Source organism: Anser brachyrhynchus, assembly GCF_964034855.1.
Source record: "Anser brachyrhynchus genome assembly, chromosome: 5".
Taxonomy (NCBI): domain Eukaryota; kingdom Metazoa; phylum Chordata; class Aves; order Anseriformes; family Anatidae; genus Anser; species Anser brachyrhynchus.
Genome location: NC_137699.1, coordinates 9,538,671 through 9,564,807, shown reverse-complemented (window position 1 = coordinate 9,564,807; position 26,137 = coordinate 9,538,671). Strand labels below are relative to the sequence as shown.

Here is a 26,137-nt window from a genome sequence, read left to right as displayed (position 1 = left end):
AGTTACATAAGGTTTGTGGATGACTCCAACGTAACTAAGATTTTACCCCTAAAAGCATTTCCTTAAAACAACAAATAAAAAAAAATCCTATCAATGCAGTACTTTTTTTTTTTGAGACAATTGAGACAGTATAATGCTGAAGCCATGAAGAACATCATTCACCAACCAAATGTTATTTGTAGTTGAAATCTGCCATCCTTCTAAGTATGTTTAGATCCTCCAATACTTAATCCTTTCATCATGAGTCTCAAAACTTTCCCCAACTCTGCTTAGTGCATGCAAGAGATATGTCAAGGACCATGAAGAATTAGTGTTTTGATAATCTCAGTTGCGTTTGAATTTCAGTTTTCAGGTCCATTGAAACTTATAACTTAGCCTAAAATTCAAAGAATATGAATTCATGAGCTGCTTTCAACTGCTTGACTGACAATGCAGTGTGCATTCTCCCTCTTCTTTTCATTGCAAACCAAAATGCGTGGTAAAAGGAAGGGGGTTTGACATAAGTCTTTCTTCACACTTTAAATAAGCTAGTCGTGCTACCTCCTGCCAAAATGAGAGGGTCACAGCAAAGAACTTTGCCAAAACTGATCTGCATCATCTTAGGACAGAGGGAGTGGATGAAGCGTATCAGTGCTTCATATATCTTCTATCTTTATAGAAAATAATTGTATAGAATAATCAATAAATCAAAAAAAAAAAAAAAGGAACTTTAGTTTTTATCAGAAAATAGTTAATGTACTTTAGAGTATTAAAGGCATATGCCAGTCTAACTAAATGGGTCTGAAAATGACCTACCTCAAATCTGAAATGTTATCTCCACCTTTAAAGAATGCAATAATATGTGAGTTAATTCTAAGGGGTGAGCTGTCCTTAAAAATCATTTTAATTACAATTCTTTACTTAAATTTTGGTTGTGATCTTGTTGCCTGGCAAGTTAGTGTTAGACAAAAACTTTTTTTTGTGTAAGTTCAAAGATGTACATGCAAGCTAGTGTTTTCTGATAATGTGCATTGCTTTGATGGTAACTGGCAGCCAGTACTTGCACAGATTTGGGATCGTGGAATAGTCATTGCCGGCACCAAAAGATGTGTTTGTAAACCACAAGATCTCCATATTATAGTTTCTCTTATTTCTTTTTCATATTCTAGATGGCTATTAGAAAAGCTGTAATCAAAGGATGAAATACAGTATAGCAGTCTTATCTTAGAAATGTAAACATACTTGATAGTATTTAGTATAATATGATATTCAAGAAACAATTTATTTGTATGAGTATTGGATTCTTAGGAGGAAGTTTGTCCTGTGTAGAAGACCAGCATAAATGTTAGGCAACGCTTGAGTGCCATTTTGGCCTTAGAAATGGAAACTTAATTGGTGTCCAGTCCTTGGGTACCCAGGGAGAGGTCTGGGCACTGGGAGCAGAGCCAGAACATGGATATGCTTTAAGCAGAGCTCTGGGAACTGACCAAAAAACAGTCTGCCTTTGAAGAGTGCTCTCTTCATAGAGCTAGATACTTTCTTATGTGAGAGGTGATTTAATAAATTCTGATCTCCTGTAAAATAGTTCATAATATATTTTGAGGTGTCTGTCTTTCTTAGCTGTATCTTGCAAAAGAAGGTGTACAGTCAGGTTAAGGAAAAGATTACACATCTCGGCCCCTCTAGCAGCAAAGGGCCAGCCTCAGAGATGAGAAAGTCCCTTCTGGAGCAACCTGAGAAGCCAGGTTTCAAGCCCGTGGAAAAGTTTTCCTCGTGTTTAGCTTGAGTTAAATCAAACCGAGTCCAATTCTGTTTTTAACAAGGCAGATCTTCCAGCTGCTCACTGGAGTACTCATTCTTGTCTGTGTTGTTGCTAGTGAGTAAGAGTTGTTTGTAGTGTCTGCATCTCAATTGGGAATGCATCCTCCTAGCTCAGGGGAACAGCTCTTCTGGGATCCAGGAACCCCTACCTTGGTGTCAGTGAAAACTTCCTGAAACTGAGACACTCCAACAAAGCATAGCTAAACAGTCTTTTACTGGATACTTTTGTTTGATTCTTTTCCTGTGTTCACGTTTGTGTCTGAATTCCCTATGGCTAGTCACCACAATGTTGTTTTAAGTGTTACTCTCTATTCGAATTGCAGTTACATCCAGGAGACTCAACTGTGTCCATAAGCTCAGATACCACTAGAGATGGTCTCTGTGCCAGGAACTGGACCCCATAAGGTGAGACCTTTGTAATATCTGATCAAGATATATATAATCCCATGTGGTTTTCTAATACCTTGCTGCCAATAACCTAAATTTTAACGTCAGGTCATGAGTTCAAAAGCATGAGATAAACTGTGTTCCTACAGTGATTTGTTCAAAAAGGTGCTAAGGAGCACCCACAAGCTCCCAAAATATAAAATACACAAAATGAAGTGGCCTGCATGCAGGTATAGAGTAAATCAATGGCAGAGCCAGGAATACATCAGGTTAGGGAAAATTGAGGGATTCCTAACTCATGTTGCCTCTACCACTTGCCGTGATCAGGCAGAACAGGCGAAGTTCTTTCTCACCTGCAAACCCCTGCAAGGTCGAGTGAGGGAGACATCCACTCAGTAAATTATGATAGTGTAAGTATCAAGGAAGATAAACAACCGATTGTCCTATGCAGTACGTTTTGGTAGTCGGGGAAAAAGCGTAGTCTTTCATCACCAAAACTGGTACACGTTGGTGACAGTGCACAGCTCAGAATTGTGGGAATGCAAGATTTTCATTCTTAAATAAGGAAGAAAGGTAGGAGGGAAAACTTATGCACATGACTGTTATCTGGGGAAATATTTCACTATAATCTAATCTAGGACTACGAAAAGAAAAAGAAAAAAAGTGTCTGTGATGGCTCAGAGTGATAACAGATTTTGGCCCCCAGGCCATCTCTCCCCCTGGGCTTTGCAGAGCTGCGTGGCCTCCAGTCCCAGCGCTGCTTAAGTGAGCTTAGAGGAAGAGAAGAGATAATGCCGTAATTTTCCAATTCTTTTTAACTTGCCTTCTGTTAACTTGTAGAGATAAGTGCTTTTGTAAGCAAAGGTGTATAGGGAGATGTACATTTAAGCTAAGAACATGCGTAAAGGCCAGGAACTAGGCTGTATGCTCTTCTTAGCATCAAGCAAGATGCCTTGATTTCATCACATGGCATCTGTTTTATCTCTTCTCTGCTATTAGTTTGCTACAGCAGCCAATGCGAAGATGAAAATGATACATGTCACTGCAACTTCAGTTATGAGTAGTATATAGCGATCAGTATTATCATTTTGCAAAATCCTTTTCATGGGCCTTTTCATGATGTGGAAACTGGTCTTGGAGCAGATCTGCCTAAAGCTAGTGCGCCGTTGGCAAAGCTTTCACCACCTGAAGGGCTGCCACTAAATCACTCATCTACATTAAAAGCCATTGACATCTTTGAGATAATGTTTTCTTTCTGTCTGGTTTTTCATAAAATAAAAAGCTTAGCCATGGCATGTTAGAAATACAATGAATGCAATTTAGTTTAGACCCTGTGATTAAAGTTAATTTGATTCAGAATACACTGTTTATACTGGTTAACTGCTCCAATATGTAAAGAGAATCGGTACCTTCTGACTGAGGCAAACAATAGCAAATCTCATTCTGTGTCTGGAAAAGAGCAGGAAAAAGGTTATAAACTTAATCACACCTCAGATGTGTTTGCACAAGTATGTATTACTCACACGTTACCATTTTTAATGTACTTTTGTAGAAAATCCCATAATTAAATAGAATTTTTCTCCTCTTTTGCAAAAGGAATTGCTATATACACACACACAAAAAAAAAAAAAGACAAAAATAATTGCACCATAGTTGCTCTTCATTTCATAATATAAAGAAGTTTATGCTTAACTTAGAGCACTTTGTTGGAGTTAAATCTTCATGTTACTGACTTGCTGAAGGATGGGCCTGATCAGCAAAGAAAGAGATCGTTTACAGACTCCTGAATCTTTACCATTAGCAACAGAGGATAAACACAAACATGAAAATAAATATTGCTGTGAGTACATTCAACACTGCCTTTTTAACTTTTTACAGAGCTGCTTTCCATGTCAGACTTTCCAAAGGAAAGAGCTGTGATAGATCAGCAAGTCTGCTCGGCAGAGGCTCTGCAACTATATATGGATGCAGAAAGAAACTTGAGCCACGGGAGGCTCAAATGCTGATATTTTGCAGCGATGAATTAGCAGGAGCTAATTGAGCTTATTCTATGAATTAGTGCAACCAGAGATTCGAGTCAGAATTGTTTGATTTGAGAGGAAACTGAAATTGAGCCAAGTGCCTGGGGTGCCCAGGCAGGGCGTGGGGGCTGTCCCTTCCCTCCTCTTCCCTCCCAGCCCTGCAGCTCTGCACAGTGCTAAAAGCAAATCTGCTTGCTGAGGGACTGCGACCACTTTGTAGAGGGCTGAAAATACATTTTAAAAGTAACAGCTCAGAAAGAGATGGGTTGCTTTCTGCAAACGCCATGGACTGTTTAGACACATAATTAATGTAGTCTTGCACTTATGGAAACTTGGCCTTTCTGCTTGGGATGTTTTTGGCTGAGGGTGTGTTCTTGCTTCTTTTTTTAAGGAAGGAATGGCTTGTTATTTATTACTGAGTGAAACGGCAAGCGCTATTAATATGGTAGTGCTGACAGAGAAGGCATTTTCCCAGTTTGCTGTCCTTTTTTCTGTTTCCCTTGAAATGCTTGTTCTCCTTCCATAAACAGATGCAAATAGACCAAATGTTTCCTGCAGAGTAAGGCAGCAAGAACAAAGTAGCAATAGCAGGGCTATCTTGTTGATGAAAAGACATATTTTATTGTACGTCTTCAGACATCAGAGCAAAAAAAAAAAAATTGCACCCAGACGAGAACTGTCTGTGTAAAGGTGTTTGCCTACACTCAATTTTAAGCAGCGGTATGCTGTATAAAAATGACACGTATTCAGAGGTGAATGGATGAACTGGAAAGTTTTTTGACTCCTCTGGCCCAGCTATACCGTTTCAAGCTAGTTTTGAGCTCTGAGACTCGCAGCTACAAAGCCCTTTTGTGAATATGAGTCTCAGCAGTGCTACCCTGCCCGGAGAGTGAGTGCTCTGCAGGAGATGGGGTTGCTGTCTGGGGTCTGAACAGATCAGAGTATGCACATACCCAAATAGCTATAATTTGCCAAGCTTAAGAAAAAATAAGAGTTTGGGGATATGTATCTTTGAAGACTCTTTTAGCCAAATGTCTGAAATTTGGGAGACTAGCCCTACCCGGAGCACACCAAACAATGCATACCAAATTTCAGGGCAAACTGAGTTCAAGCCCCTTAAAAGCAAAAATGCTTTGCAATCCCTGACTGGCAAAGCTGCCACAACTGGGTCAGACATGCTGGGAAAACTGAACATGAGCATTTCTCACTGCTATGAGAAGAATGATATTATCTCAACCTGGCATTTTTCATTGATTTTTGTGCTGGATGCCTACTGAAGCTCTGTCCTTCCTAGCTGATACTTTTGACACAGGATTTTGTTGTGTCTTTTTTTTTTTCCTGATATGACGAAAATGTCAAATAGTTTAGACTGTATTCCTTCAGTTTATCCCTGCTTCCTATCCCAGGAGCACTGGAACTGTGAATCCATTAGAAGCTACCTAGAGTTGGAGAAATATATGGAGGTATGATGGTAACTGCAAACAAAAAAATGAGACTAGACTGTTGTAGAAAAGTGCTGCTGGTAAAGTGAGCTTGTGAGTCTATAATGAATTATGCAACCACAGCCTACAGCTTTATTTCCTGGTCACATGAGCACGAAGCCGCAGTATGGTAATTCAAAACATTGGTCAGAGACAAGAAAGAATTGTTTAAGGAAATAGAATATTTTAGACTAAACCATTAAACAAGCTAAAGAAAGTAGTAGTTTCCTAAAATGGGAAAAAAAAGAAAAAAAAAAGAAAAAAAAAAAGAAAAAAAACTGTGAAAAACAAGCTGAAAGTTCCCATTGGAAAAATTGACAGAAGTCTTAATTTCTTTGGTTTGAGTAAAAGACGTAAAAGTTTCTGAAGTCTATCTAAACAGGAGTTCCTTTAGTTCTTTTAGATCTGATGATTTAGTGTATAAGTTATTCTGGGCAGAAACTGTCATTTTTTGTCATTTGTTCAGAACTTACTGCTGCATAGTCTTATAAGCAGAACTCGCTGTGCAAAGAAAATAAGAAATGGCAACGGGAGGGTAAGAATTTTACCCAACAGCCTGATGAATGTCAGTCTGTTCTTCACGTTTCACATAACCAGCACTTACACAATACACAAGGCTTACACATACACAAGGCTTCAGCTGGTTTGGACTTGATGCTCCCTTTTGTGCCCAGTAATGGTAAGGCTGCAGCTGTGCTAGCACAGAATCGGAGGGGATTGCACACCCAGGCAGTAGGAGGTTGCAATAGCAGAAGCTCTATGGAAAAGACAAGTATAAGTAAAGCAGAAAGGTTAACTACTAATAGAAATAAATCCTAATGAGTTGCATTTACAGGTTTCCTAGACACCTTTATTTCCAAATCCAGCAAATTTCTCCCTGTAGATAAATCATCTTATTTCAGTGTACAGTATTATGCTAAAATGAAAACTGCTTACACTAATATATTCATAATGGTTAATGAATCTCTTCTCATTTCCCCTATATACAAGTGGAAAGTACCAGGGAAATAATTGTGTTCAGCAGTGTATTGGAAAAAGCAAATGTGCCTAGTTTCAGAAGTGGTCTCAGCCCTTTCTCAGAGCCGGTCTGAAGCACGGCGAGATGGTTTTTCGATTGCTAACTGCTTGAGCTGTTGTTAACAATTGCCTTGTTCCTCTCAGGTATTTTGTTTTAAAGGGCTTAAAAGCTGAAAGCTCTGGGGTTTTAACTGAAAAGATTTGGGGGGTTTCAGCTTTTCAGTAGCATGGTGCTGGCCCGGTGAGTTATGTGGGAATTTAATTTTCCTCTGGGTTCTGTGGAAGCCTTCTGTAAATGGTTTAAACTTACCAGACTGATTTCTTCAGTCTGCCTGATTCCTCAGTGTGTGCTCTCCATAAAGGCTGCCTGGGCTTTTATCACCTCATCATTGCTCCTAGTTCACTGATAACAGCTGGCGATAAAGGAAATCTCCATGTCGGCTAAAGTTCCCATGCTCTGTCGGTGCCTCTGTCATACAAGCTGCTCTCGTTTTTCTCTCACAGTGGCCGTGATTAAAAAAATGAACAGATGGAAGACAAAGTGCTTAACCTTGCCCTTGCTATCATCCCCACGGGGTATTTCCAGGGAGACTCTTTTAAGCGATTCCAGGCTAGGTTGTGCTTTATCCTTTTTACCCTGTGTTGGGACAGAACCTTGCTTTAAGTTTGCAAAGGCATTTCTAGTCGCATTAATGTCAGCATCGCTGGGGCAGCTGGGCAGCCAGAGGGGCTAGCTGTAAAGCAGCCAGCTCAATAACTGTTTGCTAGCAGCACAGCCTCTGCAGTACAGACCTCACTGCAATCTGCAGTGTCATGGGGGAAGCTAGGTAAACACTTGGATGTTTATCTTGACCTGAAATATGGCCACAAACAGCTGCTATCAGTACCCAAGATAATGCAAGGCTAGAAGCTACGCCTGTATATGGCAGCCTGGTGCTTTCTGACTGCTGGCAAAGACAGCAGGAATCCCAAAGATTTCCCCAGCATAGAGCCCAAATCTCACTTATCAGCTAACGGCATGCAGCTTCCAAGGTTATCATTCTGATGACTCCCCCAAGGACTCGTAGTTATACCTTCAGCAGGCAATTAGTTAGAAGAGCACGTCTCGCTGAACTCTTGATGGCAGTATTTTTATTTTTTTTTTTTTGCTTTAAACTGATGTTTCTTCCCTAACGTCTCCAAGTTCTCAGAAATTGCTGGATTCGTGCCACTACGTCCATCATTTCCAAATGCAATTATATGTTTCATTTCAGGCAGCACTCAGGATCACAGAGAAATTTGCCATATTTGCAGACTATAAAAGCAATTTCAAGACAGCTTCCCACTGCTGTCTAGGAAGAGCAAGTGTCCAAGAAAAATACAGCAAGAATTGTATGGCTTGATCTTTGTTAGCTCATATCCTAGAAGAGTCATGTGGTTGATGTGGAGCATGCTGTTGCACCTAAACAACGATGAGGTCCATAAAACTGAGATCCTTTCTTTTTCCAGAGGCACATACTTAACTGTCATAGAACAATTCTTGTTATTAAGGAGAATTACAAAATAGTCATTTGGGGAAAGTAAGCAAGTGGCTCTCACTCTGGGGCAACAGCTGCATGTCACATGTTCACTGTTGTTCAGGGAGAAAGCGACCTAGCAATTCAGAGGGTAAAAAACTGTAAAAATAGTGAATCTCATCCCACTCTTGCCTGGAAGCCATTGCATTTTCCCCTTGGGCAAATTTGAAGAGGAAGGGGGGCCACTGCTTCTCAGCGGCCTACCAGTAAACCTTATCTTGCATGAGTGCTGCCGTTAGCTTCATGCCATGAAGGCTTTCAGCACTGAACCCACCTGCCATGGACCACGTATGACAGAATGGACTTTCTGGGCTGTGCTTTGATGTCTAATACTGAGTACTGCAACTGCAGACTTTCAGCACTCGTGTTTTCCTTCCCATTGCACAGACTTGTGGAAATAGCATTTATTGGGAACAAAACAAAACAAAACAAAAAAACCCTAACCAATTGGTATCTTTTGCACAGGTGATACATCAGGGAGCAGATCTTTTCAAGAGGATGATGGTCAATTGCTCTCTGGATGGTGATGGGAGACTCCACTGCAAAGGTCCTAGGAACAGCATCTTTTGGCCCAATCAGGTGAGCCTCTCCAAAATGCTATTCTGCTGCACTCTTACATCCAGCCAGGCTGTGGTCCTACCACCAGACCACCCTGCTAAATGCAAGAGCTGTTTCTACTGATTAGCTTAAACTGGAAAAAAAAAAAAAAAAAAAAAAAAAAAAAAAAAAGGCATCTCCTGACTACATTAGCTACGTACAGAAGACCGCCCTACATTAACATTCCTGTATCAGTCAGAGCAGTTCCTACTGAGTATTTGTAATTCTCTCTGCACGGCTTGGTTAATTCAACAGGAAGAACTGCTCAGGCAGCTGCTGGGACTGCCAGCTTCTCCACCCAGGCTGTTACTTAGCATGCTGAAGTGTGCAGCTAGTGCCTGTCAGCTGGCCTTTGCACAGCAGGTGCCACCTGGGGGACTTCTGGGCCTGGCTGGACATCCGCTGGAGAGGTCCTATTGCAACAACCAGTGGAGCACTGTGCTGAGCTGTGGGGTGAGACAGCTTCCTTCTGTAGGGACAGCTTATCCATCTTGTGTATTTGTGTGCGACGTCTATAGCAACCTGTGGATCACGACATCAACCAGACAAGATTTGGAGTGATATTAGAGAGAGACAGTGGGTCTCCACCCTGTTCTGATAGGAAGAACACGTTGGAGTGCTTTTATCTGTTTGCAGCCGTTCTCCATGCTTCCTGTCCTGTTGAAAAGCAGAACGTAGCTGCTACGCAGTTGGCTGCCCTACGAAGGCGTTTGAGGCTTAGGTCAGCATGGTCCAACCAGCTGGCTCCACCACAGGCAGATGTGGCCCCAGCCTCTCTCCTGGAGGAGACAAGGAACAGCTGCCCGAGCTGCAAATGAAAGCAGGGACTCTGAAGGCTTCCTCCTGTGTCAGCTGGCTGCCGTGCAGGAGGGCGATGGCTTCGGACTGACATGGGAGTGCCCGGCAGCACCGCCAGCCCCGTGGCACGCAGGTGGCAGCAGCCTGGCCAGGGCAGAGGTGTGAGAGCCTGCTGGTGGGGAGCAAAGACTGTGGCTAAAACACAAAACTTGTGTGAAATAGAGGCCAGGGGCAAGCACCTACTGAGCCCTGAGGCACTTCAGTTGTGAGCCTCTGAACTGTGCGAGCCTGCCCCTGTTTATGTTTAAGTTTGGTTGTTTGCCACCGAAGAGATTCTGCTGTAGACTGATTCGAGCTGGGTGCATGGCTAAGAATTAGTGCAAGGCACAGACTGGCAGCAAATGCTGTCTGAACATTTGCTTGTCCTCAGACATTTTAGCAAAATAAAAGGGACTGCATTCAAACAGCAGGGGAAAGTTGACTAAACTGAGGAAATGTGTATGGTTTAAATATTTCATAGTGATGTCATGGCAGGAAGTGAGTCCTTTTCTTTATTTTTGCTGGTTTAAACTTAATGGAAAGGGTAAGAAAATATTTCAGCTGTACAGCTACCGCGTTGCCTCTAAGTGGTGTGCTGCACGGAGCAGCTGGGTCTGTGCCTGCGCTGTAATGCACACCATACATCCCCACACACCCCTGGTGCACAAGTCACAGGTCCCCTGCGGTTACAAGGAATTACGCTGCCATTCTCCCATTGCCAAATACAGTCCACAAAAGTCAAAGTACACATAAAAAAAAACCCACTAACTAATCCTTGCAAAATCCAGTAAGGTAAAACATATGTACTGTGATCTGTCTTCTACAACGGGATGAGCCAAAAAGAGAGGATGTGTCAGTGACTGCTTAGAAAATAGTCTTAACACCTCTGAATCTATGAATTTCTACTTCCAGTGCTTCCCTGGATATCAAGGTATCCTCTCAAGGAGGTAACTAGTCTCATACACACTAAGAGCAGCTGAAATTTCTGTGATAAATATCCCAAACCATGTACCAGACCCAGTTAGGTATTGATGGCAAAATGAAAGATGATTCCAGACTATAATACACTGTGAGAATTGCACTCAGCCTGATCAAAGAAACTCTTTTAAAACTGGATTTAGAAACAGATTAAGTGCTCGAATGCCTGCGAATGAGCCAGGCTGCCACAGCTGCCCTCCTGCCCATGTCCCCGTGCTGAACAGAGGCCACGTGTGTTGCTCAGCCGAGTGCACACGCTGCCCGGGACCTAGCACAGCAGCGGGGATGAGAAATGGGGAGGGAGAGACTGTTCCTACTTGTACCTGCTTTTGACGTGTTCATACGAGCCTTTGAGCTTTTTACAGTTGGCCCAAGTGCAGCAAGAACAAATCAAGCAAGCAGCTGTACAAAGCCTTGGTATTTCTGACCTTTGCCAGCATGGGAGCATCCAAGCTTGCATCCAAGTGTGCCTTGGGATCCAGCAAAGCTTTCAGGAAAGATTTGACACTTTCTTTTTCATGTCTGAGTAGCGCACGTAGCAGCAATCCTGGGTATTATTTTTTAGTAGATTAGGTTACTGAAAGACAATGTTTTAATAATGTTAAATAGCTGTCAGCCTTAGAAGTTGTTCATGAATTTGAGCTATTGATCTGTTACATTGATTTTTGCTGAAATAAAATAGCTAACACTCACCATTAAATGAATGAAAAAATATACTTGCCTGACATATGGTGGTTTTTTTGTGTTTTTTTTTTTTTTTTTCTGATTTGTAAGCATTTCTGTCCACACTTATCTTTCTCATCTTCAGGGTCATGGTAAGAAAATGCTATTTCCACATTTTTTTCTGGCTTATACTTGTTTGTATTTTGTTCTGGCATGGTCAGCTTCTAGTATTACTTGTGGTTTAGATAGAAAAGATGTGGTGGCAAAACAAAATTTCTGTGATTGTTTTGTGGGTTACCCTTAAATTGACCAGTACAGTTTCAGAAATATAAAGCAATTAGTGGGAAAGGGAAAGATGGCTGAGATGCCTGGAAGGGACTTAGGCTCACCACATTTTCTGGAACTCCTCTCAGCAGATCACCCATGGTGTCTGAAACTTGCTGCCTCACCTGGGTGACCTGCTGGTGGGGATGATCATACAAAAAACATCTGCTGCCTTAGACCCTTGTCTTGGGAGGACTCAGCATACGCTTCGCTTTCTGAATACAACTAACACTGCTAAGTTTGGTAGGACACAGGTAAATACACACTGGAATGTCATCTTCAGCCTTAATTTGTCCCCGGGCACAGATGGAAAAGCGGGTCCATTTTTTCTCCTTATGAGTCTATATGAATTAACACGTCAGAATGACCTCCCTCACCCACCTCAGCGTATGTAGGAACTAACACTATTTTAGCCAGGCACATAAAATACATAAACACACAGAAGGAAATGATGACAGCATTTAGAAGGGCTGGGAATGTGTCCTGATTTCATGTCAGTCTGGAAGCCACTGAGATATAGCTGAAAGGATCTTCTCATACAGCAGTGTGCACAGATGGAACACTGGTGTGTCCAAAGTCACTTCTTGTTATCTCTTTGGTTTCAACATGGCCAAGATATAGCCTTAAATATTTCTATTCTTTTTGATGGACACTGCCCATTCTTTTGCAGAAAATCAGAATTCCTGTAGATTCCTTTAAAAAAAAAGTTACCACTATTCTCACCCTGCACAAATACTACACGTTCCTCTCAAACCAGCATGCTGCCCAAAGCGTTTCTTCCTAAACAGGCACTGCAGATGCATTTGCCTGTCTGGGCAAGGCACAATGCACAACTCCAATCACACATTGCCTGTCATACTTCTCTGCTGCCCTCTTTTTTAGAGGTCCAGCAATCTAGTGCTGTTCTTCACTGTCGCAACTGATTTACAGGTGTTGACTACCGATGAACTCTTGGTTTGGGTTTTGTTACAGTGAAATGTGTGCTGGCTGGTCTCAAATGCTTTGGTGCTTATGACCGTGAGTGAAGAAAAGCCTGCTTTCAAATCCCCCTCAAACTCTGGTGTGCATCCACTCCAAAGAGTCACCTGCAAGACCCAGAGCCTTGGACTTGGCAGTGGAGCCTCCTGTCAACATCCAGTCCGAATCAGGAGAGGAGGTAGGACTGGAAATGTATTTGCTGTGCTTGTTCAGTCTGTCACAGGTCCCCCAGTTGCTGATGCTAGTGCCCAGAAGCGTGACCTTGGGGAATCCACTGAGATCTACTATGGTTTGAATGATTCTAGAGGCACATCAGATAGATCATTATTCTGAGTTCTTCAAGTCCCATCTTCTTGTGTCAGAACTGTTATGCATATTCAAAGTATTAGCGTATTCTGTTTATTAACTGTTATATATTAGCTTCAACAAGTGGGATGTGGTTTTCTTCATACAGTCATACTACACCTACAAGCCCTTCTGCTTCTAATAGACAAAGGGAATATGATGAAAGAGAATGTTCTGTGCCATTCCAGAGAACATTAGACACGTTTTCATTTGCTAGTGCATTCCACTTCCAATATCTTTACTGCTGTAACATCTGGACAAAAGAGATATTTGGTAACCAATGAAGTAACCTGGAAAAGTTAGGATGTCTGGAGGGGATTGTTCTTGCATTACTGTGCATGACTGACTATATGTGCAGTTACTTACAGTAACAGATTTCTATATTTGATGAAGAGATGAAAATGGAATTTTTAGCAGGAGAGCACCAGAATAACAAACAGGGCTTCAGAGCATACAGTTTAGTCTCCAAATTAGACCAGATTTACATTTTTTTATCATTACAGTTGTATGCATAAGGCGATCAAGTATTTTGTTTGCATTAGCCAAGAGAATGTTTTAATCACCTAGCTGTTCTTCATCAAATCGTTGAGATAATTGTTTGAACATTTGATAACCAAAAACTCTTGTAAATGCCAACACTTTTGTACACCTCAGCAGAAAGGAAACTCGTCCGAAAATCTGCTCCAGAAGTATTCTCCGCTATGATGCTATTTCTTATGCAACAACTCTGTCCCAAGGCTAACCGTCACGTATCAACAATTACTGCCAAATAGCTGGTGGTCAAAGAGAACTGCTAGGAAGCATTATGTAAGCCATAATTTGATCAATAACAAATTCTTTGTTGTAAATCATCTGGAATTAACACAATGAACAATCTAGGAATTATTACTCATATCTGGAAATGCCTAGCATTTCTGGAAATTTGTGTTTCCAGAAACAAATAATGATTCCTCTGTTATTCACTGTGTTGGTTCCCAAATGGCTGTCAAACCAAAAAAAAAAAAAAAAAAAGGAAAGGAAAAAAGGCTACTGTCTGCAAGCAATTTGCAAGTAAGCCAAGTGCAAGCAAGCCAGTTACAATATAAAGCAAAATATTTCCAAGATTCCCTTTTGACTCTGTCCAATTGAAGATACAGGTAAAGTTCTCATTACCTTCAGCAAGTTAAAGAAAATATTTTTAGAAAATACCGTTCTCAATATCTCTTTCTAAGTATCTTAGTTATTGAGGTAGGTACTTTATCCATTTATTCTGAAGCAGCTTTGGACTCCTGATCCTTTTTTGTCTATGTTGTAGAAGCAACAGCAGCAAATGTCCAGCTACCATGCTCAGAGGTGTGCTCACGTTTTCAACAATGACTTAAGACTAAACTGATCCCTTTAAGAAAAAAAAAAGAAAGGGGGGGTGGGAAGTTGACTAATGGAATAAGACAGAAATTTTCTGAAGTGCAAATAAGTTTTAAATAACTTCCACAGAACTAGTGGTCTTAGCTACCATTTATAACCTGCAAGTCTTCCTGAAAGCTGTAGTATAATGCTCATTGTTCACTTTAACACTCTTGAAAATCCTGTGTATACATTTTCAAGAATGTCAGAAAACATCACAAAACAAGCTTGAGTTTGCAGCTTGCAGCTCATAGTTCTACAAGGAGAGTACAACTACAAAGAAAGGTTGGCTATTTTTAATATATTTCTGAGTATGCTTTGGTTAGTGCATCCATCTCAATAATCAGATCTCCTTGTTAGTTCAAATTCTTCAGTTTTAAAAGTAACCAAAAGATTACAATCTACTCTCCATGGTTTTTCAGAAAGTACTGTTAGCTTTGCCTAACGCTTTGTAGTTTCAATCGGTTCATATGTATAATGTGTTTTTTTAAATATTTCTCAGCAACAGGAGAATGTGATCAAAATGTAGTTCTTTGAAGTTAAATACATAACAGCATGTAAGTACATGTAATGGCAATGCCATAATTTGCAGCAGGAATGACAAGTCATCAGAACTGTACCTGAGACAAGAGCCAACCCCGCAGTGCCTCTGAAAGCAGAAGTTCCTGGTGCAACAAAGGTCAAGCACATCGCAAAACTGTATTCTGCAAAAGGATCTTTGTGAGGTAAGTGTGAAAATAAGTGGAAAATAGGAAAACCTGCATGGTTTCATTATCCAAAGAAATCTTTGCTGCTATTCCAAGCACTTTTATTTGTGGTAAACTACCCCTTCATCAAATTTACATATAAATGTAAGAGGTTAAGAAGACAGATGATGGGTCGTCCCTTGCTGTCATCTCATGTGCAGACTTTCTACAAAAAGGGAGTGAACCGAAGTTCAGTGACATACTACTACAGGAACATAACCTGCAAAATATATTTTAAGAGGGCAAAGTAATTAGAGAATTAGCGATTTAGCCGTTTTGAAACCAAGGGTGAAATCCCACCTCCCAGAAAAAATGGATGGCACAGTGCCAGGGGCCAGGATTTACCTGGGAGTTATGGCTGGTATATCATAACATACAACTGGGGAGCCAGAAAGGGGAATACGCATTGACTTTTTGAAAGCACTGTTTGTGCTTCTGGATGTGTCTGCCGTAAGCTGTTTGGAAAATATGGTGAAAGAGGCCACACACTCTTGCTATTCCTCTCTGTTCAGCCGTTGTGCTGCCACCTGCAGATTTACTGCTGGAAAGTTAATTCTGTAGATCGCTTCTTCTATTGTACGTGGGAGGTGAAAGAGAGGGAACCACGTATTGACACTCTCCCTCTGCTCCAAACGCTGCTAGCCCAGAGCAAACAGAGCATGTTGCAGCCATTTAAGCTGCAGAGGTACTCTGCATGAGAGTTACTCTTGTAGAGGATGGGTTTTCCTGCCCTAGTACCCTTTCCAGGTACTTTTCATTCTCCTGACGTACCCTCTGAATTTTCATTTCAAACAGTCATCACAGCACTGTTTTGGTTTGGTTGAACCTTCTTAAGGCTCCACAAAGCTTTTTAAACACCTCCAAAGCTGCCCACTGTAAAACGAAGCCATTTGTTCTGTTACTAGTGAGAAGCTGCTCCATTTTGCACTTGGGTGTGTTTGGATGCTGTGACCCTTCAGCACATTCAGCTCAGGCATCATCTGTCTAATCCTGGAGGAAATCCTTTCGAGTCTTCCACAGCTCTATAACTGCTCTCTCGGCAAAACAAGCCCCAGGAAAAAACAGGTTCGTCTTCTGCCACAGGCTCTGAGAGCATAAACCTACTGCCCCGTCCTGGCTCACCCCACTCGAGGTGGGAGGCAGTGCAGCTGGCACACGTAGCTCTTCAGCTTGCATCGCTCCCCCCTAGGGGTGCACCCAGCGATTACCCGCTTCTGTAGGACAGCGGTGGCATTGGCAGCAAGGCCCATCCCTTCCTGTGTTGAGAGGTTTCAGTTCACCAAAGTTCTCAGTCGTGTTCTTGTGCAAAGTCATTCAAGCGTCATTTTCACAAACTTCAATTCCATTAACTTCGGGGGGGCTATAGCTCCATAAGGGACTGATTTGCGCGACCGAATGTGGTGTTCAAGCAGAGGCTCTGATGCCTGCAGCGGGCCCAGGGTTTTCTCATCCAAGGCAACCAAGTGGGAACACACGCAATATTTCCTAAACCTAAATTAACCCACAAACTTTATTCAATCCAACTTCTTTCCATTAAAGCCAATCATATGTCTTGGTTTCTTGACCATGAATGTGGAAGCAGGCGCGTGGCATTCCTGCAGAGCTGCCTGTGTGCTTCAGTTTGAGGGGGGTCTTCATAAATGACAGCGCTGGGGTAAGGTTTATCACGGTGCGTTTTGCATCGCCCATAGAAGGGCTCACAACACCAGAAGCAAGTCGTCTCGAGTGTGAGGTCCGAAGTCATGCCACTCTACATGAAAGTCATAAATTGCAGTAGGAGGCACAAATTCCCTATCAATATTCTGTGCAAACCTCAGGCATAAGAGAATAACACAGTGTTAGGACTGCTGAATGAGTGCTCTGTGTGCACAAAGTCATTAAAAACCTGTGGAACAGTCAACCATGACTGCACAAAAATAAATATAGAGCAGGCCGTAAATAGTATCCCTTCACCTGCTTCTTCAAGCAGAATTTTATAAGAATGTTTCTTAAAGGGAATGATTTTTTTAACAAGGAGATTTTGGTATATTTCAATTGAAACCATATGCTTGTTCTTAGGCTGCTCAAATATAAAGTGAGTTTAGTTTTAAATTTAATACACTGTTAAAAACACCCAAAGAAAAATCTGAGTGAATGTGCTAGGATACAAAATGGATGTTTTCCAACTTCTAAAAACCAGATCTGGGAATACTAGTGAACTTTACTATGGAAGCATGTTTTGTTTTATTTTTTATTTGCCACATTGGGAAGAGTATGGGAGAGGAGATTAACCAGTTAAGTCCTATGATTATTTTTTTAAATCACTTTCCATCTTTTACTTTTAACTGCACAAAAGATACTACCATGAATGTTTCAGTTTGAGCTGCAACAGAGCGTAGAAAAATTAAACTATTGCGGAGACACATTTAATAAAACTTCATGCAGTTGGTTAGGCTGATTATGTAGGCTCACACTCTAAAGTCACCACTACGGACTTTAAAGGATTGGTGAGAAGAGGAAATTTAATGACTAATCGGTATAAAATTTGTCAGGAACTAACTTCTGTTCAGGAATTCATCCCTGACCTTAATAGATAAGATTATGTGTGTATATCAGAAAATGCCATCCTCATAAAGGTGGCAAAACTGGAAATTATATGGTGTGAAATCTGCTTAAATAATCAGGGAACTGACCTAGAAAACAGGACTGGTGAAAATCAGCTTTCTGAAAATTTAGATGTTTTCAAGATCCTACATCAAATTAATGTATTTGATCACAGGGCTGCAACTGTATCAATGGGATACAGTCACACAAATCAATTTCAATCCCATTTGAAATTACATCAGCATTTCCCCACTGGACTGTCTTAGATTTCTTCCAAAGTTTTTATTCACATTCTTTTCCAACCCTGCCAGAGCAGAACATGCCAGGTTTTAAGCTTTTTCTGTTTTATGAGGTAAGGAGAAAACGAAAGACGAGTATTTTTTTTAAATCCTAAAATGAGTCTAATTTTTCTCCTGACACGTTTAGAGGCATGGAGAATATGTTATCATGAGAAATTAGTCAACGATGTTTCTGTAACATTTGCAAAATATATATTTTCACATACAGCCTTTTCACTTTCACACACAGCGTTAAAAATAACATAGAAAGGACTGAAAATCAAATCAACATTTTAACAGTATGATATGCTGACTCTGTGACAAACCACATTTACAGTAATGGGAAAACTTCTCCATGTGCTGGCCAGTGATGATGCTTTTAAAGCGTTTTCATTTCCACTGAGGAAGTGTTATTATTTCCACTTCAGGAACCTTACTGAAGAAATAGTAGAGATATCCCTTATGGGGCTGGAGGGCTTTCAACAGCAGCACTAGTATAATACCAGTAAACGTTCGCTCCTCTTCTCTCTTTTAATCCTCTCCCTTACCAGGAAGCACACATCTTTTCTTTTCAAAAATAACCTAAGCACATCCCTAGTTTTCTGCTTTAGCCAAATTATATTTATATAAACAGCAGCCACTACAGAGACAGGCTGTGTTAAAATGTTTTTCTTTGCATTTTTCTGCCAAGGTTGAAATCATTTTGGTGCTGGCTAAAGTTGAGGTAGATCCAGTGCTAATTGCATATTCTTCTGAGACAACCAGCCTGGCACACACTTTTTATTAGCTGTATTTACATTTAGCTGTATTTACTGATGCTGCCTGTAAGTACTCATGTTTTTTTAATTCAATTTTCTGTATTACTTATCCGAGAAGGGCTAGTGCTGGAGGACTCAGAGGACTGTGCCCAGTCACAGCTATGGTTTGATCCTGAAAGAAAGAGAAGGTTATCAGAATCTGTCAGCTAAAGCATAAGTTTCTTTACCAGTCTGTATGTGAGAAATCTCTTGTTCAGGTGTTCCAACTCTAAATTAAGCTTACCTTTCTGAAAAACTCCAAATTTCAGTGTAGGCACAGATAGCATTCTGGTACTGGAACATTTGGCACAGGTTATACTTCAGCATATTCATTCCTAGTTTGTGTTATATTCCAAATTTATACTGAATGAGTGAATATTAAGTGTCTTATAAAAGTTTCGTTTTACAAATCTAATCTTTTCTACAAGATCTCTAGTTATACTCTTATGGCAATGTTCCTAATACTCGTGTGAAAAACTGGCATTATTCTTACACGTATCCCTAACAGATACCCTTCAACTGATAATGATAAACCTGAAAGCACAGAATGAAGCAGCGGTGACTGCTGTAGTTGTTGTAGAGCCACATGGGAAAAGCCAGTATTTCTACTCATGTGTTTAAGTTGTCCGGCATTTGCTCAGTCTGGCAGTATTTTCAACATTCCCGTTTGTGAGGAACTATTAAAGTTGCTAGTGCATTTAAGGGATATAAACCAGCAAACTACTAATAATCCAAACAAAATTCTTTACTTCAGCAAAGTATACATCTAGAAGGCAATTTATTAAATTTTGAATAGGGCATTATTCATGTTAAAAACTATTACTATGGAGCTTTGTAACAGCTGGATATTGGCAAACTGCTGAAAATTATTACAAATAATGAGTCAGAATAATATTGTTCTGTACATTTAATATGTAGATACAATATCTAAGTATAAAGCCTATTCTTCATTTTGCCTTTTGTAACTTTGACCGTTGACAGTGCAAATCTACTGCCCCTAAATTCAGTTTTCTTGATATTCCTATTAGCATCTTACTCACCCAAACACCACCCATACATTATTTGCATGTTCCATTCGGAAAAGTTAGCAATGTGCCCAATTAAATTTTTCCAGTAACTTTGTGGCCCATTTAAAAAAAAAAATATGTATGTATGTAATCACAAATAGAATAACAGTAGCAATAACTGATGAAGAACGTGATTAGCGGGGGTAAATATATAAGCTATTATTGCACACCTAACTTGATGGCATTTGAGCATTTGGTACTACGCCCTACAATTAGAAATTACACTTACATACTTGTTGGTCTCCTGTTTCAACAAGGTACCTTTTTATAAAAAAACTATATAACAGTTCACAGCAGGAAAACAGAATGCAGTAGTCAGCAAACAGCATTTATGCCTTAAAGCCTGTGGGGCCTTTAGGACCATATAACATATATCTGTTCCCTAAATTACTGACTGCTTACATCTGAAATATTCTGATGCTGCAAAGTTTACCATGATCTGCAACAGAAATAGCAAGCACATGCGAGCCAAGAACTGAAGATAAAGCACTGCTTGCAGAGAAAGATTATGCAAGCGTTGCCTGAAATCCAGCACTAAGCTTCATATTTGCGACCAGTTCATTGGCAATTTCTGGACAAAATTGGAGGCCGATTTTGGTGCTGTTGCAAAAGAGGAAGAACTTTTTCAGCAGAACAAACTCTGCTGTTCTTCACATTATTATAAAACTAATGCTGTCCACTGGAAAAACAATGGCTTTACCATAGCAGAATATATAATGCCAAGTATTTGTAAAAAGGCAGTATCAGTATCCTTCTTTATTTTTGTTTCCAGTACTTTCTTTTTGTTTTGTGAAAAGGAATTTATGTAAAATTGCTTGAGCAGACACACAGGGTAAAATACTGTCATAGTGAAATCAGTGGGACTTTTGACAATGCTAGGATTTCAATGAAGGCCTTCATGCAAGCGTGCCGCAAAGAACATCTGTTTCTTGGAGGCATCCCCAAAACTCCCCAGATCTCTCATCTCACAGAACTACCCCTATGGGTTCCTAGCAGAAAATGCAACATTCAGCATAAAATTGTCCGTTCTCTCCACCCTGCATTTCTTGTATTCCAGAGAAATTCCCTTCTGTCCTCCCCATGCACCTCGCAGATAATGGCAGAACTTTTTTTAAAAAACTCTGCACTGACACTGATTTTTACGTTGTTATTTCAGCCATTGCTATGGTGTTGCTGATGACAGTAACTACAATGAAAATATCTGACCCTTCAACTCAGGTCTTGGTGCTTAAAGGTAAATGTTACTTTCATTATCTTTCTTAAAAAAAATATAAAAAAATCTGATTTTCATTTGTATGCCCATAATTTTATGGACAGTGTAAAAGCATCCAGATTATCTTGATACGTTCTTAAGGCTCTCTCTTTTAAATGTGATTTTGGAATGATAATGGCTACTTTTACAAAATATTGTTCTGTTAGCATGAGTCTACATCTTTTCCCTTATTTGATGTTTACCTATGTCCTCAGTTAGAACATAGGATTCTGTTGCACTGTAATCCTGATCTATAAAAGTATTGCCATAGTGCAGGCTGTTGAGTGTCTTTCATCAAGTTCAAACTTTTATGAATGGTTTGCCCACTGAGTCACCAAAGCTGCAGATCCCATATTATAGACTTACTTAAGCAGCAGACATTCCAGGTGGGTTACTTAGGGACAGACTACTTTGGTATAAAACTTAAACAAACTTGGATAATGCATGTTGGATTGAAAACAGTAATGGCCAGAAGTAGGCAGCTGCAGCAGGGAGCAACAAACACCTCTTAGTTTCTTAACATATGAAGAGAGGGGAAAAAAATTGTTTACTAAGGCTGAGTTTTTCACCTACTGTGGCACTGGTGAAAGCATAACCATGCTGACAAAGCTATAGCTAAGAGATTTACAGTGTGGTACTTCCACGAAGAGACCTCAAAAGTGGAGTCCACCACAGCTCAAGTTCAGCCAAACCAGTCAACTGGCAGTAACGCCAGCTCGGATGGAAATTTATGTAGATAAAATACTACAGTTGGCAAAGAATTGGGAACCAAATAAAATATTAGGTGAAACAAGAGCACCCCGGGAATAAAATTGCTTGAAAGAGTCCCTGTTGGCAAACAGAGACCAAGTACAAATGCCAAGCAAGCTCCATTGAATAAGCTTTAAACCTTTTATAGAAAGCTGAAGCACAAAAGCTTAGCCTAATCCAACCTATTTATATTAGTGTTTTCTGAGCTTAATTACAAATTTAAAATGTTTCCAATGTGTGGAGTGTTTCTGTTTGGATAGCTTGTCTGGCTTGGGTTTTCAGCAGTGCAAAAAAGTTGCCCACACTCTGCAAACACTGCACACCTTGAGGTGTATACGTATGCAGCTTTAATGGACTCCAGGGCTTGGAAGGACTACTTGGAGCAATCCAGTAGGTGAAGGGTCCAGCTATTACCCTTGCTGTCCTGGGCTAGGTTTTTGTTTGGTTGGCTGACTGGTTGTTTTATCTTTTGCTGCTGTTTCTCAGTGTTTATATAAAGTGCTTCAGTAGGTTCTCAGGTCAATACTTGGGAACACTGACACTGTAGGTTATCATTAAATATTCTGGGCCACGCTCACCATGAGGACTCGCGTTCAGAATGCTGTGTCCTACCTTAAAGGACCTGTCGATGTCCTTAAGCCCATTACTTGAGCTCCCAGGAACCCATACTGACATCACAATTGGTAGCAGAGGCACCTGAAAACAGAATTGGCAGAGTCACCAATGCCAGACAAACAGAAATACCGAGACGATGGGTTTTAAGCCTCATTCATCTCTAGGTTGCAGGGAAGTGCAGCCGTCTGCTTGAGAAAAGCAACTGGGACTTGCAGTCCTGGAGTAAGAGGCCTACCACACCCCTTCTGATAAAATAAAGCCAGAGCCCTCTGCTCTGAGCCCTGCCATAAGGCCGTTCAGCAAAGATGTGAGAGGGTTCGGTTAGGTCTGTGGTCCAAAGAGAAACAAGGCCAGTGCTTCCTGACCGGTGTCTTAGTCTGTCAGCAACCAGTTAATTTAGGGTGAAACTCTTCCAGTTTGCATGGAATAATCAAAACTGAGAACAAAAAGAGCTAAGGCATTTCTGCAGGGCCTTGTATAGGGTGCTCAGTTAAGAGCAGGGCTCGGGGTCCTGTTGCTGGCACAGCCGACGCGTGACCACCTGCTCTGGGTTAGGGGAGCCAGGCGGCTATCAGAGCAGGGGTGGTTTATGCTGCCATTTCTGAGCCACGCTTTCCAGAAAGTGAGCCACAAGAAAATTGTGAGGCCTCACTGGGGCCTCTAAAGGAGCTGCAGGGCAAGAAAGGGGTAGCCTCTGGGCTCTAAGGTGCAGAAGAGCCGCTGGCCTCTGCAGCAGCTCCTTGCCTCGTGTTTGCCCTGAAGAAGGCAGCCCAAGAGCTTGTGCTTACAGAGTGAAGCCAAGAGGAGGGAAGGGGTTTGAAATGCAGGTGTCTAAAGTAGTGGCAGCATAACAGATGGTAGGGCCACAGTCCCTAGGGCCCTGTAAGGCTCTAACCTACAGCGTCCAACCTAACAGTGAAGAAAGCAGAGACACAACAGAAGAGGCCAACCTGTTTCCCAGCAAAGTTTATCGTAAACATGAGTTATTACAACGAGCAGAAGGTGGGGATGATCAGCACTGGATGCTGGTTAAATATTTATATTAAAGAGATGGTATAAATATTTCTGCGTGCAAAGCTTTCATGAACTGCAGTGGGAGTTTTAACTGGGGACGGCTGCAGGATTTGGTGTAATCTCTGCTGGCTGGTGGCTGTTTCCATGAAAGAGAACAGACGATGTGCAAGGACCTGGCGACTTTACAGACCCCTTCCTTTTGTGGTCTCACCTTGACGATTTAAAAATGGTAAGGGCAGATTTATACGTGCAACATGCAACGTTCAGCCCTGCTGTAATCCAGCTGCTGGATTCACACGCAACGTTGTTTCACCAAAGAGAAGCACTAGAGGTGCACAGCCCGGCAGGACCCACGGCGCCTGGGTTTCCCTCAGCCGCCTCAGCGGCTCTGTTGCAGAGCAGAGCTCGGCGCCTGCCCACGTTGCATTAATTTTCCCACCTTGTCAGGGCTCAGCGCTCTCCCCCTTACACTCGAACCCGCTTTTTTTTTTCCCCTTTCAAGCGTTCAAGCGGGGACGCACCGGGCGGGAGGGGACAGGGGGGCGGCCCCCACGGGCCGGGCCGGGCGGGCCCCGCCGTGAGGGCGATGCCCGGGGCCGGGGGCGGGCGGGGGCCGCTCTCGCCGTGCGCTGCCCGGCTTTTAAGGGCGGCGCGCTGCAACCCGACACCAGAGCGCCGCCAGGCTCCGCGCCGCCGCCCGCCCTCCTCGGCCCGGCCCGGCCCGGCCCGGCCCGGCCCGAAGCGGCGGCGGCGGCCCCGCGTCCCGTCCCGGAGGGCGCCCATGGGGCGGGGGCAGCGCGGCGCCGGCCGGCCCTAGGCTGCGGGCAGCATGCCGGCGCTGCGCCTGCTGTGGCTCGGCTGCCTGTGCAGCCTGTGCCGCGGGTACTTCGAGGGCCCGCTGTACCCCGAGATGTCCAACGGCACGCTGCACCACTACTTCGTCCCCGACGGGGACTACGAGGAGAACGACGACCCCGAGCGGTGCCAGCTGCTCTTCAGGGTGAGCGAGCAGCGGCGGTGCGGCGCGGCGGCGGCGGCGGGCGGCGGGCTGAGCCTGCGGGAGGAGCTGACGGTGCTGGGCCGGCAGGTGGAGGACGCGGGCCGGGTGCTGGAGGGCATCGGCAAGAGCATCTCCTACGACCTGGACGGCGAGGAGAGCTACAGCACCTACCTGCGCCGCGAGTCCGCGCAGATCAGCGACGCCTACTCCAGCTCGGACCGCTCGCTGAGCGAGCTGGAGGGCAAGTTTCGGCAGGGCCAGGAGCAGGGCGGCCGGGAGGAGGCCCGCCTGGGCGACAGCTTCCTGGGGCTGCTGCTGCACGCCCGCGCCCTGCTCCGCGAGACCCGCGACATCTCCAGCGGGCTGCGCGACAAGCACGACCTGCTCGCCCTCACCGTGCGCAGCCACGGCGCCCGCCTCAGCCGCCTCAAGAACGACTATCTCCGCGCCTGAGCCCCGGGGCCAGAGGGAGCGCTCTGGAAACGCCTATTTATTGCACAGGGCTTCCCAAACTCTGTGAAACCCGAGGGCGGGGGTACGTTGAAGCTAACATCCACGTATCGACGATAAACTGCCCCGCAGTGCAGCGCCCCGGCGGTTGCCAGCGAGCCCCCCGTGCTCGCCACGGAGCGCCCCTCGACGCCTCGCCTCGTCGCCCACCGTGGTCCTCGCCAGCCTCGCGCGGAGCAGAAGCTTGGGTCGCTTCGTTGTTACCCCCTCGTTCGGGGTGAACCCTCTGTTAACTTTCTTAAACTTTTGTAACGGCATGTACTCTACTCGTGTAAAATGTTGTTCTACTACGTAACTTGAAGCTGTGATTTCCATTTGCGTTGTGAGAGACGGGATCTATTCCAGGAGGATTTGTACTCTTTATGGTCTTGCTTATCTGTGACTCTGAGCTATCGTAACCCCAAGAGCCAGCCAAAAAGGCTTATGTCAGATCCTGAGAATGCTGATGCAGATTTTTATAGTAAGAAGGAGCTCTAGCGGCGATTGCAGTTTCAGATCCAAAATTGAAGAGCAGGGTTTCTTAGAGCGTGTTTCTAAAGCAGACAAAAAGTTGTTGTCTGTTCCAACGTAGTGACATTTCCCATTGGCGCCTTTGTACTTTTGCTAGCTAAGCTATTAATAAAACTATTTTTGCTCCTGGACAATAGCAAAAGTGCCCAGTGGGAAGGAGGGGGAGGATTGTTTGGGTTTTTAAGCTCATCACTATGTAATCAGCAACTTGGGGTAATATTGTTACGGATACTGCAGGCAGAATCGCTGTTTGGATGAAAAAGTTTGTGTGTTCTTTTAATAAACATTTGAAAACCATACTAAGGCACACTTTTCTTTTACTGTTCTGCCTGAGACTCTCTTGATTTAAAACACGCAGTTGTAGTATGTCTTTCAGCAAAAAATTGTGACTGTGTAGATCCTGCCAGATTAAATAACTTGCCTTTTAGTAAAAACAAATAAAAATTTACAGACTCAAGGTAAGCAGCTCTCATTAAATGAATGATACAGAGGAGCGCATTGGGTTCTTTTTGGATTTTGTAAGCCTTTTTAAGAAACCAATGTATGAAACCAGCAACATCATAGCACTAGAAACGAAGCTGTTTTATGAGCATTTGAGGTCTGATCTTGTTAACCCCATGCAGTTACACTTTGGTCTGCGGACCATCC

At 42.7% G+C, this 26,137-nt stretch overlaps 2 protein-coding genes across 10 annotated transcripts in view; both read left to right on the top strand.

Annotated features, from left to right (window-relative positions):
* LOC308195530 (uncharacterized protein) overlaps window positions 1-22,465 on the top strand; it is a 103,862-nt gene extending 81,397 nt beyond the window's left edge. For 7 of the 9 annotated variants that reach the window (XM_080593122.1, XM_080593124.1, XM_080593126.1 and 4 more), the window contains 3 exons: window positions 2,124-2,205; window positions 8,728-8,841; window positions 9,115-11,373. In XM_080593122.1, the coding sequence (XP_080449248.1) occupies window positions 2,173-2,205; window positions 8,728-8,841; window positions 9,115-9,420 (453 nt within the window). In that variant the 5' untranslated portion in view covers window positions 2,124-2,172 and the 3' untranslated portion in view covers window positions 9,421-11,373. Of the gene's footprint in view, window positions 1-2,099; window positions 2,206-8,727; window positions 8,842-9,114; window positions 11,374-12,633; window positions 12,818-14,959; window positions 15,093-20,994 lie in introns of those variants that run through there. The other 2 variants (XR_013951588.1, XM_080593123.1) reach the window with 2 other exon arrangements.
* A 1,676-nt stretch (window positions 22,466-24,141) lies between these two features.
* Window positions 24,142-25,788, top strand: FIBIN (fin bud initiation factor homolog). Its single transcript, XM_080593120.1, has one exon. It carries the CDS (start codon window positions 24,299-24,301, stop codon window positions 24,920-24,922), a length of 624 nt encoding a protein of 207 aa, XP_080449246.1. The 5' UTR covers window positions 24,142-24,298; the 3' UTR covers window positions 24,923-25,788.
* Window positions 25,789-26,137: the final 349 nt, after the last annotated feature.